Below are 16410 nucleotides of genomic sequence, written 5' to 3'. Positions count from 1 at the left end.
GGAGATTCTGTAATGTGGTGATACCATGATGATGTAGTCTGACCTCATCGGCCTGAGGATGGTAACTAAGGATTAATTTAAGTAAGTACAAATTAACTAAGGATTTTTAGCTGTGCAAGTCTGTTCCCACAAACACAGACAAACAAGTATAGGGCCGCATTTGAATGGTATGAGTTCCTCACCAGCTACAAACTGGGTAGCCCAATCTCGACCTCAACAAGCTAGGATGTAAGTAAAAACTTCCCCTTCACAGAGTTCAGTTGTCTAAGAACATTGTAGCATCCAGCCTTATTTGCAGCTGGGTCAAGCCAGTCTGGTATGGACAGCAATGATGCTCATGCAAAATATTCCAAAGTCTCTTGGAATTGACCACATGGAGTACAATTTTGGCAGGGGCCTGTTCTTTCAGAAAAGTTAGAGGTACTGTCATGTTCAAATACCACATCTTTCTCCTATTTGAACTGACAGACCCATCAGGGATTCCTGCTTTACTCTAGGTGCAGTGCCTCCTTGATTTTGCTCTTGAAACTGGACTTAGAGTCACATCCCTAGCTTCTCCTTCCTTGGGAATCAAGGAATTCAAACAGGCAGTAGAGAGGCTGCATGGCCACCAAGTTCTTGGCAATCAGAAGGAGAAGGTGAAGAGGACAGGGGGATGGTTGGTAATGTGTCCTTTGCATCAAATTTTCCTATAGTAAATAGTAGTTTATACTCTTTGTGGCATATGAGACCACCGTTCTCATGATTTTTAATTTAGTAAGTTTCATAGAATATTAATCCAAATGGAGGTACCCCAGTTCTGCCTGACTTGTGCACATGTGGGACAGCATTCCTGTCATCATTTAGCAGTTCCTGGCAATACTGTACGAGTTCACCACAGGCTCCAAAATGTCCTTGTAACATATCTTCTGACCACATTGTTTGGGGGTGCCCACCTCAACTGGTACCACTGAGTATCAGTGGGATAAAATTTTAATGAAAACAAGGCTTAATTGAAAACATTGTGAGTCTCTTCTTGATGGCCACTCTTTTGGTCTAGAGTAACTATATTTAGTGTAAAATTATTTTTTTGCCTTTTTTTTTCTGATGCCCTACATGTTTAACCAATTGACTGTACATTGCATGAAAACCAAAGTGTTCTTTTCTAGTTTACTTTTGCTATCAGTGCAATGCAAAATCTATTTCCCTAAATTAGGTTGTACTTCATTAATTTTTTAAATGTGAAATTGTAATGGTTCAAGGTTAATGAGATCTTGAAATATGTGTTACTTAAATTATGACTAACTTATTTCAAAAATATCCCAGAAAATAACTACTTCTAGTAGTATAAAAGTATGAATGATGTTTATCAACCTGGTAAAGTTGACTGAAATTTGGTTAGACTCATCGACAAAATATTATTTTTTTAAAGGTTTATATATTTATTTTTGAGAAAGAGAGAGGGCGCGTATGAATATGCAAGTGGGGGAGGGGCAGAGAGAGACAGGGAGACAGAGAATCCAAGCTGACGGCACAAAGCCCAGATGCAGGATTCAATCTCCTGAACCGTGAGATCTTGACCTCAGCCAAAGTCAAGAGTCGGATGCTTAACAGACTAAGCCCCCCAGGTGTCCCTCCACAAAATAATTACTGAGTACCTTTATAAGAGAAGTGCTCAGGGTATTTCAGAATTGAATTAGTAAAATACAGATTGGCTTATTCTAATGCAAGGGGAAATGACATACATTAGAAAGGTAGACAGAAAGTACTAGAGAAATTCAAGCGAGGGAGAGATCATTACTAGCTAGGGTACTATCCCATTCTCTCCATCAATGGTCATACCTCACTCAACTATATCTAGATCATCTCATTCTTAGTTCTTTATTCATTGATTCAAACATATATTCAAAACCTACAGTGTGCTAGACATTGTGCTAGATACTGAGAATGCAAAATCAATCCTTCCCTCACAACATTCAGTCTAATGATTGAATTATGTGAAGTCACGTAAGCAAATCACTGTGACAGTGTTATAATGCTATGCAAAGGTATGTGTAAATACTGTGGGAGACAAAGGAGAGGGTAATAGCTCCACCTTGTGCCAGGGGTCACAGCAGGATGTGTTAGGAGCATCTTAAGAAAGAAACAGACTTTTGCACTTAGCCTGGACAACTTGAAGGTCAAATAACAGGCAGGCAGGTGGACAAGAGAAGAAAAGAATTCTGCAAAAGGAATTACAAGCACAAAGTCATTGTTACGAGTTATGTATTTGCATTTCAAAAGCAACTCCTGTTGTCTTCAAATATGCTTTAAAAATAATTTAAATGTCTCATTTATTTTTCAACAGAACCATTGAACTAACTCTAAACGCAGAAAACGATTTACCTGGTCATAGACATTCAAGAAGACAGTCAAATTGTTAAAATGAAAAAGTTAAACCGAGAGTTTGACTGACACTTGTCTGTTTAAAAATAACCGTAGTATATTTAAAGGATAAAACAGCCTATATTTATTGCTATTGATTTTTAGGACTATTGATTTTTATTTTAAGCTTTACTTTAACAGTTCTAAGAAGTAGGAATGTCGAGGAGTTGTAAGATCACCTGAATAAAAAATATGATGGTAAATAAATTCTTTTTCTCTCCACCCTCTAGATTTAGCAGCGTTTACGCCCCACCAGTTTCTACTTAGTGCCTGCACGCATGTGGGATGTACAAACAGTTCCCTGGTCATACTGTCCACGGCACAGCTGCCACCAGAACACGTGGATTCCCCACTTCTGACTGTCCTGGATTCTAGAACAATATATGTCCAGTAAGTAGAAATGTTTTTGTTGCACACTGGTTTATGCAAGAATCCCAGTGAGCTCAATCAAGAGAAGGGTTTGTGACATAAAATTAATTTTATTGTGATGAAATGCATAGAAGTGATTAGTTCAGTGGTTCTGGGAACCTTTGATTATCACTTGCCAACTTAATTTCCATTTTGTCTTTATGCAATCAGGCTGAGCTACATACGGACACAGATTCTGTGGAGACTTCGATAAGGGGAAACTGACCACTTACAAGACCACCTTGGGCTTTCCAAATGGGTGGGGTTATCAGTGATGAGTTGGAATTAGAAAGTCTAAATATATATTTTCTTTTTGAGTGTAAACTAGGACCTTCTTGTTCCCTGAAAGTTGAAGTCAGAAAGGAATTTTCACATACAGGCATGTTCAGATTATTTTTGATATCGAGTGATTCTTACCCATTTCCTGATCTGAGGTGCAAGGCAACTTGTGGTACTGGATCAAAACTTAACAAATCTGTCTTGCCGCCGGTTAATACTTGTTTACATCCATTTCTGTTGGTCTCAGTTTTCCCACCTGTAAAAGAAGAGTTTGGGCTGAATAAATTATGATATTCATTCGAGCTGAAAAAACATTATGCTTCATACCAATGGCTCCAAGTCTGAACTGGCCTATTGGCTTTCAGCGCTGCCCTAAACTGAGCCCGCATTACTTACGCCAAAAGATTTCCCACTACTCTAAGTATTTCTCAGTTTCTCAATTTCTGTCAGTTTTATGATTTGCCCTGCTCATTGTCACCGACACATTGTAAGTCCTATCTGGACTATCCTCTACTTTTTCTTTTTGCCTACCAAATCCGATCCATCAAGGATAGTCTTCTGTATCTAGGTATATTCTCACCTCATTCAAGAAGTTTTATTTGACTACTTCAGCACTTCAGTCCTCAGCTTCTCTGTATTCTGTAGTTGTATGTTAATCTATGTTAGATTGCTCGTTTTTGTGGCAATTGTCTTTTTGCAAAGCGATAATTATGTTATCTCTCGCTCTCCCATTTCCCATAGGTTCTCAAATGTTCTACTTCTCCCGTCTTGTTCTATGGCTTAAGTTCAAAATTAAATACTCGGGCACACATTTACTATATTATTAGCTAATTAAAATTATAAGTAACTAGAAAGCAGGCACTGTGTCATATTTTCTTTATACCATTCAGAATAGACATTTAATAACTACTTGGGTTTTTTTAACTTTTTTTAAAGCTTTCAGTGTGTGTGTGTGTGTGTGTGTGTGTGTGTGTGTGTGTGTTTGAATGGCATAAATCCAAGTTCATATGCGTCCTTTAAAAATCTTGCACATTTCAGGTTTGACTTGAATGAATGATGGATAGTCATGCTATATTTTTCCATTCCCAGGTGGAAACAACCAAGAAATGTAAATGGAATTCTGGAGCGCTATATATTATATATTTCAAATCACACGCATAATTTTACAATTTGGGATGTCATCTATAACAGCACAGAACTTTTTCAGGATCACCTGCTTCAATACCTGTCCCCTGGTAATAAATATCTCATCAAGCTGGGAGTAAGTTCACTTTACTTCTGTCACTTTCTCTTCCTTTCCTTGCTGCTTCTCTTTCCTTTGTCCCATCTACTCTCTCTCCCTCACTTAAAAAAAAAAAAACAAAAAAACACACAAAAAAACCGAAAACCAAAAACTCACATATTGCTATTGAGACAGAAAACTCCTTTCACATTGTAAATTTGAATATGATCTAATACCTACATATTTATTTTATATTGTACAAAATCATAGCATACCAATCTGGGTCAGTAGATTTTTTCTAAATCTAATTTGGGATTATCAGAAATTATTTCAGTTTTGTTATTTCTAGAATGTCATAATTGATAGGACTTTTTCTACAATGCCTGAATTAATAAGGTTATTTCCCCATGGATCTTGTATTCATTCGGAAAACAATGTACAGTATGAAAACTTAGGTCTTATATTTTAAAAATGAAGGTTTAAATGACCCTCAAATATTCTGGATTGTTATTATGTTCTGGTTTACATTACATTTCTTTCTTGAAAGAACAGTCACTTAATAAAACCCTAGAATCAACATACTTTAGAGGTCTTTAGACAGACAATAGCATTTTTTAATGCAAAATAGCACTTTTATACAAAGGTCTTTTAAAAGACCTTGATATTACTGTGGAATTTATACTCAGTACTTCCTTTTGTTTTTTGATGAAATATAATCTTTTTTAAGTTTAATAGCACATCTGAAAATAACTGAATATAAACATGAGATTGTCCCTATTTGTTTTAAACACACTCTTCATTTTATAGCAATACCTATATAAGGATATTTGCTTTGATAAATGCCATAGAAAATATTCTGCTCTTGATTATGAATAAATTTACATTTATGTAGACACTGTGTATGCATTCATTTTACTTAACATGCTCTTGAATGCTCTAAATATTATACCACGAGAAAATAAACTACATTCAACTATTGCTAACTGTCTGACCTGACACCACAAAACAAGGGCAATCACACAATGTTAAAAATCCTGTTCAGAACTGACTCCATGTGCCTAGGTGTTCAGCACACAGATTGGCTTATAAAACAGCATCTTTGATTACTTACTTGTATTACTCAATATGTAAGAAATATATTAACTTGATTTTCAAAAACTGATACAGAAATCCACACTATTTTCAAAACAGTGGTATTATCAAAATCCAGAAAAGACTCTATTGCTTAGAAGCAACCAAAATTAAGTAAAAATTGTTGTATTTTTAGTTTTATCAGGAGACAAAGGTCATGAAACAAAGTTATACTCCCAAGGCGAGTTTTAGGATATGCTGTGCAGTCAGTAGAAATCCACCTCAATATCCTGTTTTGTATACATCTATATCTTTAAAAATAAATACCCCTAGATTGGAAGTCTGCTCTCCTGAGTTTCAATTCAGACTTTACTAACAACTATGTAACCCAAGGCAAATTCACTTAACCGCCCTGATTTTTGCATTCTTTCAGCCTAAAATTGGGACTTTGAACTAAATGATTTTTAATATCTCTTTGAGCCCTAAAATTCTATGACACTAAATCATTCTATGATTCCAAACAGTATTCTATGGAGTCAAATGAAATCTGTCAGCCACTGAGTAATGTTGATGCAGGATGTCATAAAGATGTGAAGTCTTTGCCCTAACTCTTGTTAAGGAAATAAATTTGCTCACGCCATTTTTGATTTTTTTATATCATTGTATTTATTAGTATAGAAAATACACTAATATATTTTTCAGGAAGTATTCAACTAAAAAGTTTTTTTATTAACTCTATAACCAGTAAATTAAATGAACCAGAACATTTTAGGTTCATCTTGGTTAATTGAAGGATTATTATATATTTCACAGTTTCCACATAATAACTGGCTTTCAAGGTCATTAGATTAGTAGATGGAGATTAGGTTCTAAGCCAAGTGGAGTTGCCTTTATAGTCGGTCTTAGCATATTGAAAGTTTCTGAAAAATAAAACATACAGATGGCCAAGCCTTTAAAAAATAGAGGAAGATACACGAGGATTCAAACCGCTATGATTTACTCTAGACTCAGAGAAGGTGTTACTTCAAGTGGCTTCATGTAATATTTCCTTTTAACTAGATTATAAACTCCTGAAGGGTAGAGACAGTATCTTTCAAAATTCTATCTGTGGAGTCAAGCCCAGTGCCTGGTAGAAATTGGAAGCTCAACCAACGATTCCTGAATGAATGAACACTAAGTCTATTTATTTCATAAAGAATCTGAGACTTCTGGTATGAGTTAGACGGTTTGCTGTACAATGTGGGAGTCGAGGACTGTGTGGTTCCAAGCATATGTTTTTCCTGCTGGAAGAAACAGCATGACATGTCACTACATTCAACAAATGGTATTGTGGAGTGTGATAGCTCCATATAAAGATAATAAGCCAAAAATTAAATAAAGAAGCTAGTACCACAGACAAGTTTCAGTATATGTGTGGTCTGATAATTTTCATATCACTGCTAGACATTTACCTCTTGATGAATGCTAAGTGTATTTCCTGAAAAGATTCTTGGACATGATGAACTTAATTTTTCAAAAGATCATTTATAGATAGCATGGCCTTGTATTTCTTCACACTTTAAAGTATGTTGCATTCTTAATATCCTCAGAGCCTGCTTATCTGAAAACAAACTATTGATAAGGAGAATGCTAGCTTTGGATTTTCCTGACAGTCCTCATTTCAAAATATTTGGTATACATTGATTAGTTACTCGTGTCCTTGCCCCAAAATTGAATCCCCTATTCAGTCAGAGGTTACTGGTCGTTTCAGAGTGGTAGTATCACTTTGTAATTTAACAAAAATGGCTGCAACTGATAAAAGCTATGGGAGATGAGTTGAAGCTCCTTATGGTAATGGCTCAGAGGCTTTCAAAGACCTTGCCATTTCATAAAGGCATCTTGAGTCAATCCCACCCTTTTGTTTAGTTTTTCCAAACCAGAATTTTAATCAGCATTCAACGGCACTGCCTGCAGTGGCCCCTGGTGCTGGCAGGTCAGACAAGATACTGATTGATTCAGTTTCATTTAGATAATATCAGTTAGATGTGACCAATAGGAAGCAACTTTAAGAGCATTTATTTCCTTGTTGAAGGAACTGCTCACTTAGCACCTCTAAATGTATGCAAAAAGTACATGGAAGAAACAAAATAAAATATTGTGCAGGTAATTTTGTTACTTCAGCAGCCTCTTTATAAATTCTGTTTTATTTGCAAGAAAAATTCTCTCATAAACTACTTGGATTCCTCCAAGGCCTCTTTGCCAAAATATGAATTTATGGATCTCAGATGACACAGCCCAAAGAACAATCCTTCCAAACCACAGCACGGCTTTATTTATCCCAAAAGGCATCCTAAAATTCTCAAAGCAAATTTCAATTCACATTTTGTTTTTAAATATACATATAATTATATACCATTTAGTACACTTTCTTTGAGGAGAGTTAGTTGAGGACAATTCTTAGGACATAAATAAGAAAAACATAATAGTGACAAATAGACTATTAGAATTAAATCCCAGTGTGTTATAAGGTTAATAATAAGATGCTCCAACATTTTTTCCCCACCTAAGGAAAAAAATCTAGGAACTGCAGGTGGGCAGATTTAGCTCTCTCTGAGGACGGGAAAGACTGTTCTTTCCATCATTTTCCTTTGATAATTCAGCTGTTCCACTTGGCCTCTTTTCCTGCCATGTTTTCTAGTGGACTTTTAGCATGTTTGAAATGTTTTATTTTCATGTTTCTATTTTAATGTTCAGATAGTTTTTTCTTGGGCTAACAATGACATGTCCTAGAGCTTGAGTCAGTGTTTGGCCACAAGCTTAATTGATTCCTTTTTATTTGCAAAGATTGTGTTCTCAGGAGGAGTATGGTTTATCTCTTACATATATATGCACATGCTGTAACTAAGAATTAGAGGAAACCCACAGAGGTTAATTAGGTCCCAATCTTAATGCAATTTTATGTCCAAGCCACAGTTTAACCCATCAAAAACTTTCTTACGCTGATGAGAAATTATCCTGGAGATATGGGCCACTGTTACATTCTTCCAAGAGAAAGTGAGATTGATCTCACTTATTATATATACTTATATAATGCCATTTATTATATATACTCCTAAAAAAGAATTTGCAACTATTTGCAACAACTTGGCAAAAAGTATACTTCAACTAAGAAAATGTCTTTAAAAATAAGTCAACTCTCTCTTATTTTTAGGAGAAAGAAGATCAACTGTGTTAAGTATCAGAAGGTTGTTCCCTTAATATCAAAGTGAAAAGCAGGGAACAGGCCTAAAGAAATAAAAAGGTGTTTTAATTTTTTATATTAACAATAACTACCTTCCTTGAAAATGGACTAAATATCTGCTTTTTACATCATCCTGTGATTTTACTTCATTGTCCTTACAGGTTTTTGGTAAATTGTAGTGTTTTTTGAACTATTTTTTTTCTTTTTGAAACATTTTAAAATTTTATCATGTAAATTACAAGTGTAACCTAAAAATATGCGGAACAAAGGTTAAATGTAGTTTTTTCAAATATATGTGTTATATCAAGATACAATTCCTCACACTCTAGCAAATATATTCTGGAAACACCCTGTTTGTATGTCTCCCTTTCCTGGAGAAATGCTTATCCAATAAGTTAGGCAGCAAAGCTAATTTCCTAATACACTTAAACATTTATTTTGGAATTACTTGCAGTAATTTCTGGGTATCTTTAACATACATGTTTTCACTGATGACATTAGTAATACCTTATTAGGGAGCAGGACGATTCTGTGATCACTTTAAGTGTCCTGGCCGTGCAACCAGCCCGTTTCCTCTAGCACTTGAGTAAATGATTTGACCCTTTTCACCATCAAACAGTCATTCAACAGCTGCTTTGTTGTTGAGATATGAGAAATACTATATTGTTCATTTTCACATTGTGTTATACTTTAAACATATTGGTCACATGATAACAAATAAAAGACAATTATATTCGCCACAGATCTTTTCTTTTCCTACAAATCACTTGTTTTATCCTAAAGTAGTTTCAGTCTCTAGTACTGTTCTCAGGTAGTGCGCACACACACATGTGTGCACTTAATTCATTCTAGAAAACCCTGGGTAAGGCTGATTTCATCAAGGCTATTCACCCAGGCAATATATGCCCTACCTCTAGGCTCTAACATAGGAATTACTTACAATTCATACATGCATACATTCTGGGTTATTTTCTAATTATTGGAGATGGCTGTCTCATGTCCTAAAAGGCAAACTAATTAAATGTCAAACCTCAGCATTGAAACAAATATATTTAGTGGAGGGAGGGGGGGGGAGATAAAGAAAACTATTTTTAAAAATCCTGAACTCTTATAATGATTTTTTTTTTCAATGCTCACTTAAACTTTTGGGACCCAGAATGAAATGTGTGTGTGTGTGTGTGTGTGTGTGTGTGTGTGTGTATTTGTGTTTGTGTTTGCATCTCTCCTCAGGCTTGCACGGGGGGTGGGTGCACAGTGAGTGAGGCCAGGGAGGCCCTGACTGATGAGTGTGCACCCGAAGGTGTTCCGACCCCCACAGCGCACTCCTATTCACCTTACTCCTTTAACATCTCCTGGACTGAGCCTGAATATCCAAATGGTAAGTGAACTCTTTTAGCCTCAAGTTAAAAAGATGATTAGCAAAGGTAAATTAATATTCTAAATGGCAGCTTATATGTGGTGCTTAATTTTTAATGATCATTTTAGCACATAAAATACCTGAGATAGTATCATTGTCTGTAGTTGGGAGACTGTAGTTTTTAGGCTAACACACAATTTTGGTGGCTCAAAAGTGCTCCCTTTTGATAGTTCTTGTGTACTGCATCTTATTGTTTAATACATTCCAGAAAAGGTTGAAAGAACAGATGAGGATTCCCAAAGTGCTGTTGTGACAGTGACATTATATTTGCAATGACTGTCTGGTTTTGACAGTCTGTTCGTTCTTGAACAGGGAGAGAGGTGGAAAGCCTGTGCACATAACGTATTTCAAAATGCCTTTGATTTCACAAGTTCATCTTAAAAGAGACAACTTGGAATCTGTATTTTTAACATATTATATGTAAATATGTCAACATGCAGCTTTTAAACAGTGTCTGTATTAAATACATATATATATTAGGGACACCTGGGTGGCTCAGTCAGTTAAGCATCTGACTTTGGCTCAGGTCATGATGTCACGGTTTGTGCGTTTGAGCCCCGTATCTCTGTGCTAACAGCTCAGAGCCTGGAGCCTGCTTCAGATTCTGTCTCTCTGTCTCTCTGTCTCTCTCTCTTTCTGCCTCTACCACACTTGAACTCTGTCTCTCTCTTTCAAAAATAAATAAACATTAAAAAAAATTTTTTTAAATATATGTATTTTATACTTGTTGAGCTTCATATAGATTGTGTAGATTTCTAAGTGATATACACATCTTTGCATAGTTTAGAGAATTAAGTCAGCCAGGTAAAGTTGTCTAAAATAAAATCTTATAATGATTTTGTAATAACTTGGAAGTAGAAATTGCTTTCTTCATTTATTGTAAATATCTTTAAGTTTCACACAACACAGTGTCATTGTTCCACACTGATAGAAATTTATTAACATCAAGTCTTGCTCCCTTTAAAACACATATCAAGGCTTTAAATATCATAGAAATTGTTTTAGGTAGCTAGTTACTGAATACTGAGATGGCCTCTTTTAGCATAGCCAAAGAGAATGGAAGAAAAAAAATGATAATTTTATTAGTTTGTCTTTTGTTTACTATGATACTAATTATTCTAGTCATCTCATTTTAATTAAACTTTTGGCAAATGCATTAGATATATTTGAGGTAATGGAGAGAGCTCAAATAATTAGAGTAAGTGATTATCTCTGCTTCTCAAGTGATTCCTATACTGTTACAAATTTTCTCATAAAAAAATAAATGGATCTCTATTTGATACTTACATTAAACAGTCAAAAAATCTTGCCATCCTTCGTGCTCCACAAATGAATCCAGTCCATGCAATGCAAATTTGAGTGATTTATTCCAATTGGATTGCTGTTAAATGCCATCACGTGATTTGCATCATAAAATACAACACTTTCAGTCATAACGACTGGTCATTGCAACTCTGGAACAGCAGCTCTACTTGGGATCCTAGGTTGACTGGAGAAATACTTTCTACATTCCAAAGAATATTCGTATATTATGTTTTGTGTATTTACAAGCAACTTTTAAATATATGCATTGAAACAAAAAGAACTGGAAAAACTTTGGATATTTGCATAAACACTTTCATATTCTAAAGTGTTGCGTTTAATCACATTAGAATTTTCAAAATTTTGATTGTGGGCAATGGTTAGACAGTTAAAAAGTAATAGTGTTCATTAAAAAAAAAAAAACACCTTTCATTACTTCTGTCTTTACTTTCCCCAAATTTTCCAGTGTTTGATTTCTACTGTCCATTGTCTGGAGAGGGATAATGTGATTCTTGGAAAACTCCTTGTTCCTCTATTTGTTTTTAAAGCCCCCATAATTCCCCCTGAAAACCTGAAGAATAAAATCCAAATTCTTTAGTCTGGCATTCAGGTCACTCCCCACTCGTGGCTCAATCTGCATTTATAGAGCCTTGTAACACACTTTTCTTTCTAGAATACTTATGGCTTACTGTAAGCTTGCGAGATGTGGGTGTGCAGTCAAATCGGCCTAGAGGCAAATATGATCTCTTATGTGTAGTAGTGTATTACTTTAGGAAACGTACTAAATTCTATGAACCCCAGTTCTCTTGATTATAAAATTGGAGTTGATCAACCCCTATTTTCTTTCTATCTTTACTTGTGGAAATCTAACCCATTCCTCAGGATTAAACGTGGGCCTCTTATTTCATACAATTGTTCCACTCTTCCTTGAGTCAAAGGTAAGCTTGCCCTCTTCTCTTGATCACATATCCTGTTTCTAGGCTTTCATAATGGCACGTACTTCATTCCTTCTCGGTTCAGATTTATTTGGATACTTGTCCAACATGACCATCCATGATAAGGACCCCAAATCATTCATTTCTCTTTACCTTCACGGAGCCTAACAGTGTATTATACTTTCTGTTGGCACCTAATTATATTTAGTTTATTCAGTCATTTCTTGTGAAAAATTCCACTTGATCAGGAGCATGTATACTGTAGTTCTGGCTCTCTAATGATACCAACAGAAAGAATGGTAGTTGCAGGCCAATTCCTGAGATATCTTTGTTTGGGAGGTATTTGTTCCTGAACTGTATTTGTTTAGCTGTGTGGGGTCTGATGCTAGGTTTTTCTTTTAGCAATTTGGATTTTTGCATTTGAATGAAGAACTTTTAATTTCCTTTTCCTTGGGATACACAGGTCAAATTTAATGGAACTAGACCCATATTGCAATATGTGCTACATTAGGGTTGCTTCCTAAGTTCTGACTATGCTGCAGAATGAAATAGGTTTCATCCTTATGTTACTAAAGAAACCCTTTCAAATTATTTTTTTTTGTTTATTGATTTTTTTTTGTTTATTGATTTATTTTGAGAGAGAGAGAAAGAGAATGCTGGAGGGGCAGAAAGAAGGAGAGAGAGAATCCCAAGCAGACTCCACACTGTCAGCACAGAGCCTGATGTGGGGCTCTAAGTCATAAACTGTGAGATCATGACCTGAGCTGAAACCAAGAGTTGGCTGCTTAACCAACTGAGCCACTCAGGCACCCCCAAATGATTTTAAATAGTGTTTCTGAACCTTAACTGATCATTAGAATCATCTTAGGGGCACTGGTTGAGGAAGTAGATTGCAGTGCTCCACCAGAGCGCTTGAATAATCAGAATATCCCATAGGCTATGTTATCATCAAACATCCTGGAGTCCTCCAACTGGAGGACTTTATATTCATCATATCCAAGTTGATTTCTCCATGTGTTCTCTGCCCTTCTACTTTCCCTTTCTCCTGTGTTCCTCCTCTCACTAATTAGCACAACCCAGTCATGCCAGCCAGCAACCTGGATGGCTTGACTTCAACCCATGCCCACTCCTGACTTCTTTTGCCACATGACCCCCAACTGCACTCCTCTAATGAAGGTCATTGATATTTCTCACCCAGATAACTTCAAGAGCCTCCTCATACCCTGCAAAAATCTGAATTTGTTTTTTCAAAGTATATTTTTTGATGACCTCCTAGGTACCATCGTACCAAGATGAATCTGCCCAATCCTTTATCTTAAGGACATTATAGTTTCTTGGGGCAACAAATAATCACAAGGTAGAGATGTGAACAAGGTGCCAAATGAATGGAGAAGAAGCTCCCTGAGGAGCCCTATGGGATGTGGGAGTGGCATCTCTCTGGGTCTTCCAGAGATGTACGTATATGCATCTAGATGATCATGTTGTGTCATGGAGGCTGCTTGCATGGTTTTGCACACTCTGGGGGCACCTGGGTGGCTCAGTTGTTTAAGCGTCCAACTCTTAATCTCAGCTCAAGTCATGATCTCACAGTTTGTGAGCTTGAGCCCCACATTGGGCTCTGCAATGACAGCACAGAGCCTGCTTGGTATTCTGTCCCTCCCTTTCTTTCCTCTTCCCCCACTTGCTTGCTCTCTCTGACTCTCTCTCTCCCTCTCTCTCTCTCTCTCTCTCTCTCTCTCTCTCTCTCTCAAAATAAATGGATGAACTTAAAAAAAATCTTGACTCTGTTAGTCAGCTGTTATACATAAATAATTATTTCATAGGACTTATTAACATGAAGAAAAGTTGTGGAGAAACAGTAAACCCACTTTCAGTAGTAACTATAATATTTCCAAATATATGCCTATATGTGACAAAATATGAGAGGTATGAAAAGCTCTGATAGAAATGTCTAGTTCTTGCTTGGTAGACTTCAGCCACCATGGGTTAGGAAACAGGCTCTCTGCTTTTTATAAATGATTCTGATTTAACAGTCACTTTTTACTCATCACAGTCTTGTGATAATCCTTACCCAGTGGCTAAGAGAATGGCCTCTTGCTCTTCTGGTTTCCATTCTCTTCTTTGTCTCCCACTCTGCTCCTGCTTAACAGCTTGTACTGGAAGCTTTCTCTTTGCTTCAGGATGTGCTACACATGCTCTGAGCATTTTTCCTATTCTGGAACATTTTGTTCTGTGCTGTACTGGAAGTTCTAAGGATAGTGCCTGACTCATAATAGATGCTCAATTAAAATTTTGCTGATTAGCACTACCAAAAGAAGAAATAAATGCACAGAAGATAACAAGTGCTGGCAAAGATGTTGAGAAATTAGAACCCTTGGGCACTGTTGGTGGAAATGTAAAATGGCACAGCTATTATGGGAAGCAGTATGTAAAATTCCTCAAAAAATTAAAAATAGAATTACTGTGTGATCCAACAATCCTACTTCTGAGTATTTATCCAAAAAAATTGAAAACAGGATCCTGAAGAAACATTTGCACACTCACAGTCATGGTAGTGTCATTCACCTTAGCCAAGAGATGGAAGAAACCCAAATGTCCACAGACGGATGAATGGATAAACAAAATGTGGTGTGTGTATATATACAATTGAATACCACTGCCCTTAAAAGAGGAAATTACCACCTTTGGGATCAGCAAAGGCAATCATAAGAGGAAAGTATATAGCAATCCAGGCCTTTCTAAAGAAGGAAGAAAGATCTCAGATACACAACCTAACCTTACACCTTAAGGAGCTGGAAAAAGAACAGCAAATAAAACCCAAAAACAGCAGAAGACAGGAAATAATAAAGATCAGAGCAGAAATTAATGCTATAGAAACAAAACAAACAAACAACAGAACAGATCAATGAAACCAGAAGCTGGTTCTTTGAAAGAATTAACAAAATTGATAAACCACTAGCCAGTTTGATCAAAAAGAAAAAGGAAAGGACTCAAATAAATAAAATCAAGAATGAAAGAGGAGAGATCACAACCAACACAGCAGAAATACAAACAATAGTAAGAGAATATTATGAGCAATTATATGCCAACAAAATGGGCAATCTGGAAGAAATGGACAAATTCCTAGAAACATATCCACTACCAAAACTGAAACAGGAAGAAATAGAAAATTTGAACACAACCATAACCAGTAAGGAAATCGAATTAGTAATAAAAAATCTGCCAAAATCAAGAGTCCAGGGCCAGATGGCTTTCCAGGGGAATTCTACCAAACATTTAAGGAAAAGTAAACACCTGTTCTCTTGAAACTGTTCCAAAAAATAGAAATGGAAGGAAAACTTCCGAACACTTTCTATGAATCCAGCATTACCTTGATTCCAAAAGCAGACAGAGACCCCACTAAAAAGGAGAACTATAGACCAATTTCCCTGATGAACATGAATGCAAAAATCCTCAACAAGATATTAGCCAACTGGCTCCAACAATACACTAAAAAAATTATTCACCACAACCAAGTGGGATTTATACCTGGGATGCAGGGCTGGTTCAATATCCACAAAACAATTAACATGATTCATAACATCAATAAAAGAAAGGACAAGAACCATATGATCCTCTCAATAGATGCAGAGAAAGCATTTGACAAAATACAGCATCTTTTCTTGATAAAAAACCCTCAAGAAAGTAGGGATAGCAGGAGCATACCTCGAGATCATAAAAGCCATATATGAACGACACAACACTAACATCATCCTCAATGGGGAAAAACTGAGAGCTTCCCCCTAAGGTCAGGAGCAAGACAGGGATGTCCACTCTCACCACTGTTATTCAACATAGTATTGGACGTCTTAGCCTCTGCAATCAGATAACACAAAGAAATAAAAGGCATCCAAATCGGCCAGGAGGAGGTCAAATTTTCACTCTTCGCAGATGACATGATACTCTATATGGGAAACCCTAAAGATTCCACCAAAAAACTGCTAGAATTGATTCATGAATTCAGCAAAGTTGCAGGATATAAAATCAATGCACAGAAATCGGTTGCATTCCTATACACCAACAATGAAGTGACAGAAAGAGAAATCAGGAATCGATCCCATTTACAGTTGCACAAAACCACAAAGTACCTAGGAATAAACCTAACCAAAGAAGT

The 16410-nt window shown here is 36.2% G+C and overlaps 1 protein-coding gene across 1 annotated transcript in view; it reads left to right on the top strand.

Annotated features, from left to right (window-relative positions):
• Positions 1-16410, top strand: part of USH2A (usherin) — a 767091-nt gene that overhangs the window by 409664 nt on the left and 341017 nt on the right. The window contains exons 34-36 of the mRNA XM_042976063.1: positions 2634-2793; positions 4180-4351; positions 9834-9981. Of these exons, the coding sequence (XP_042831997.1) occupies positions 2634-2793; positions 4180-4351; positions 9834-9981 (480 nt within the window). The remainder of the gene's footprint in view (positions 1-2633; positions 2794-4179; positions 4352-9833; positions 9982-16410) is intronic.

Source organism: Panthera tigris, chromosome F3 (assembly GCF_018350195.1).
Source record: "Panthera tigris isolate Pti1 chromosome F3, P.tigris_Pti1_mat1.1, whole genome shotgun sequence".
Classification (NCBI taxonomy): Eukaryota; Metazoa; Chordata; class Mammalia; order Carnivora; family Felidae; genus Panthera; species Panthera tigris.
The sequence above is the reverse complement of the archived record's forward strand: the minus strand, read 5'-3'. Positions and strand labels throughout refer to the sequence as shown.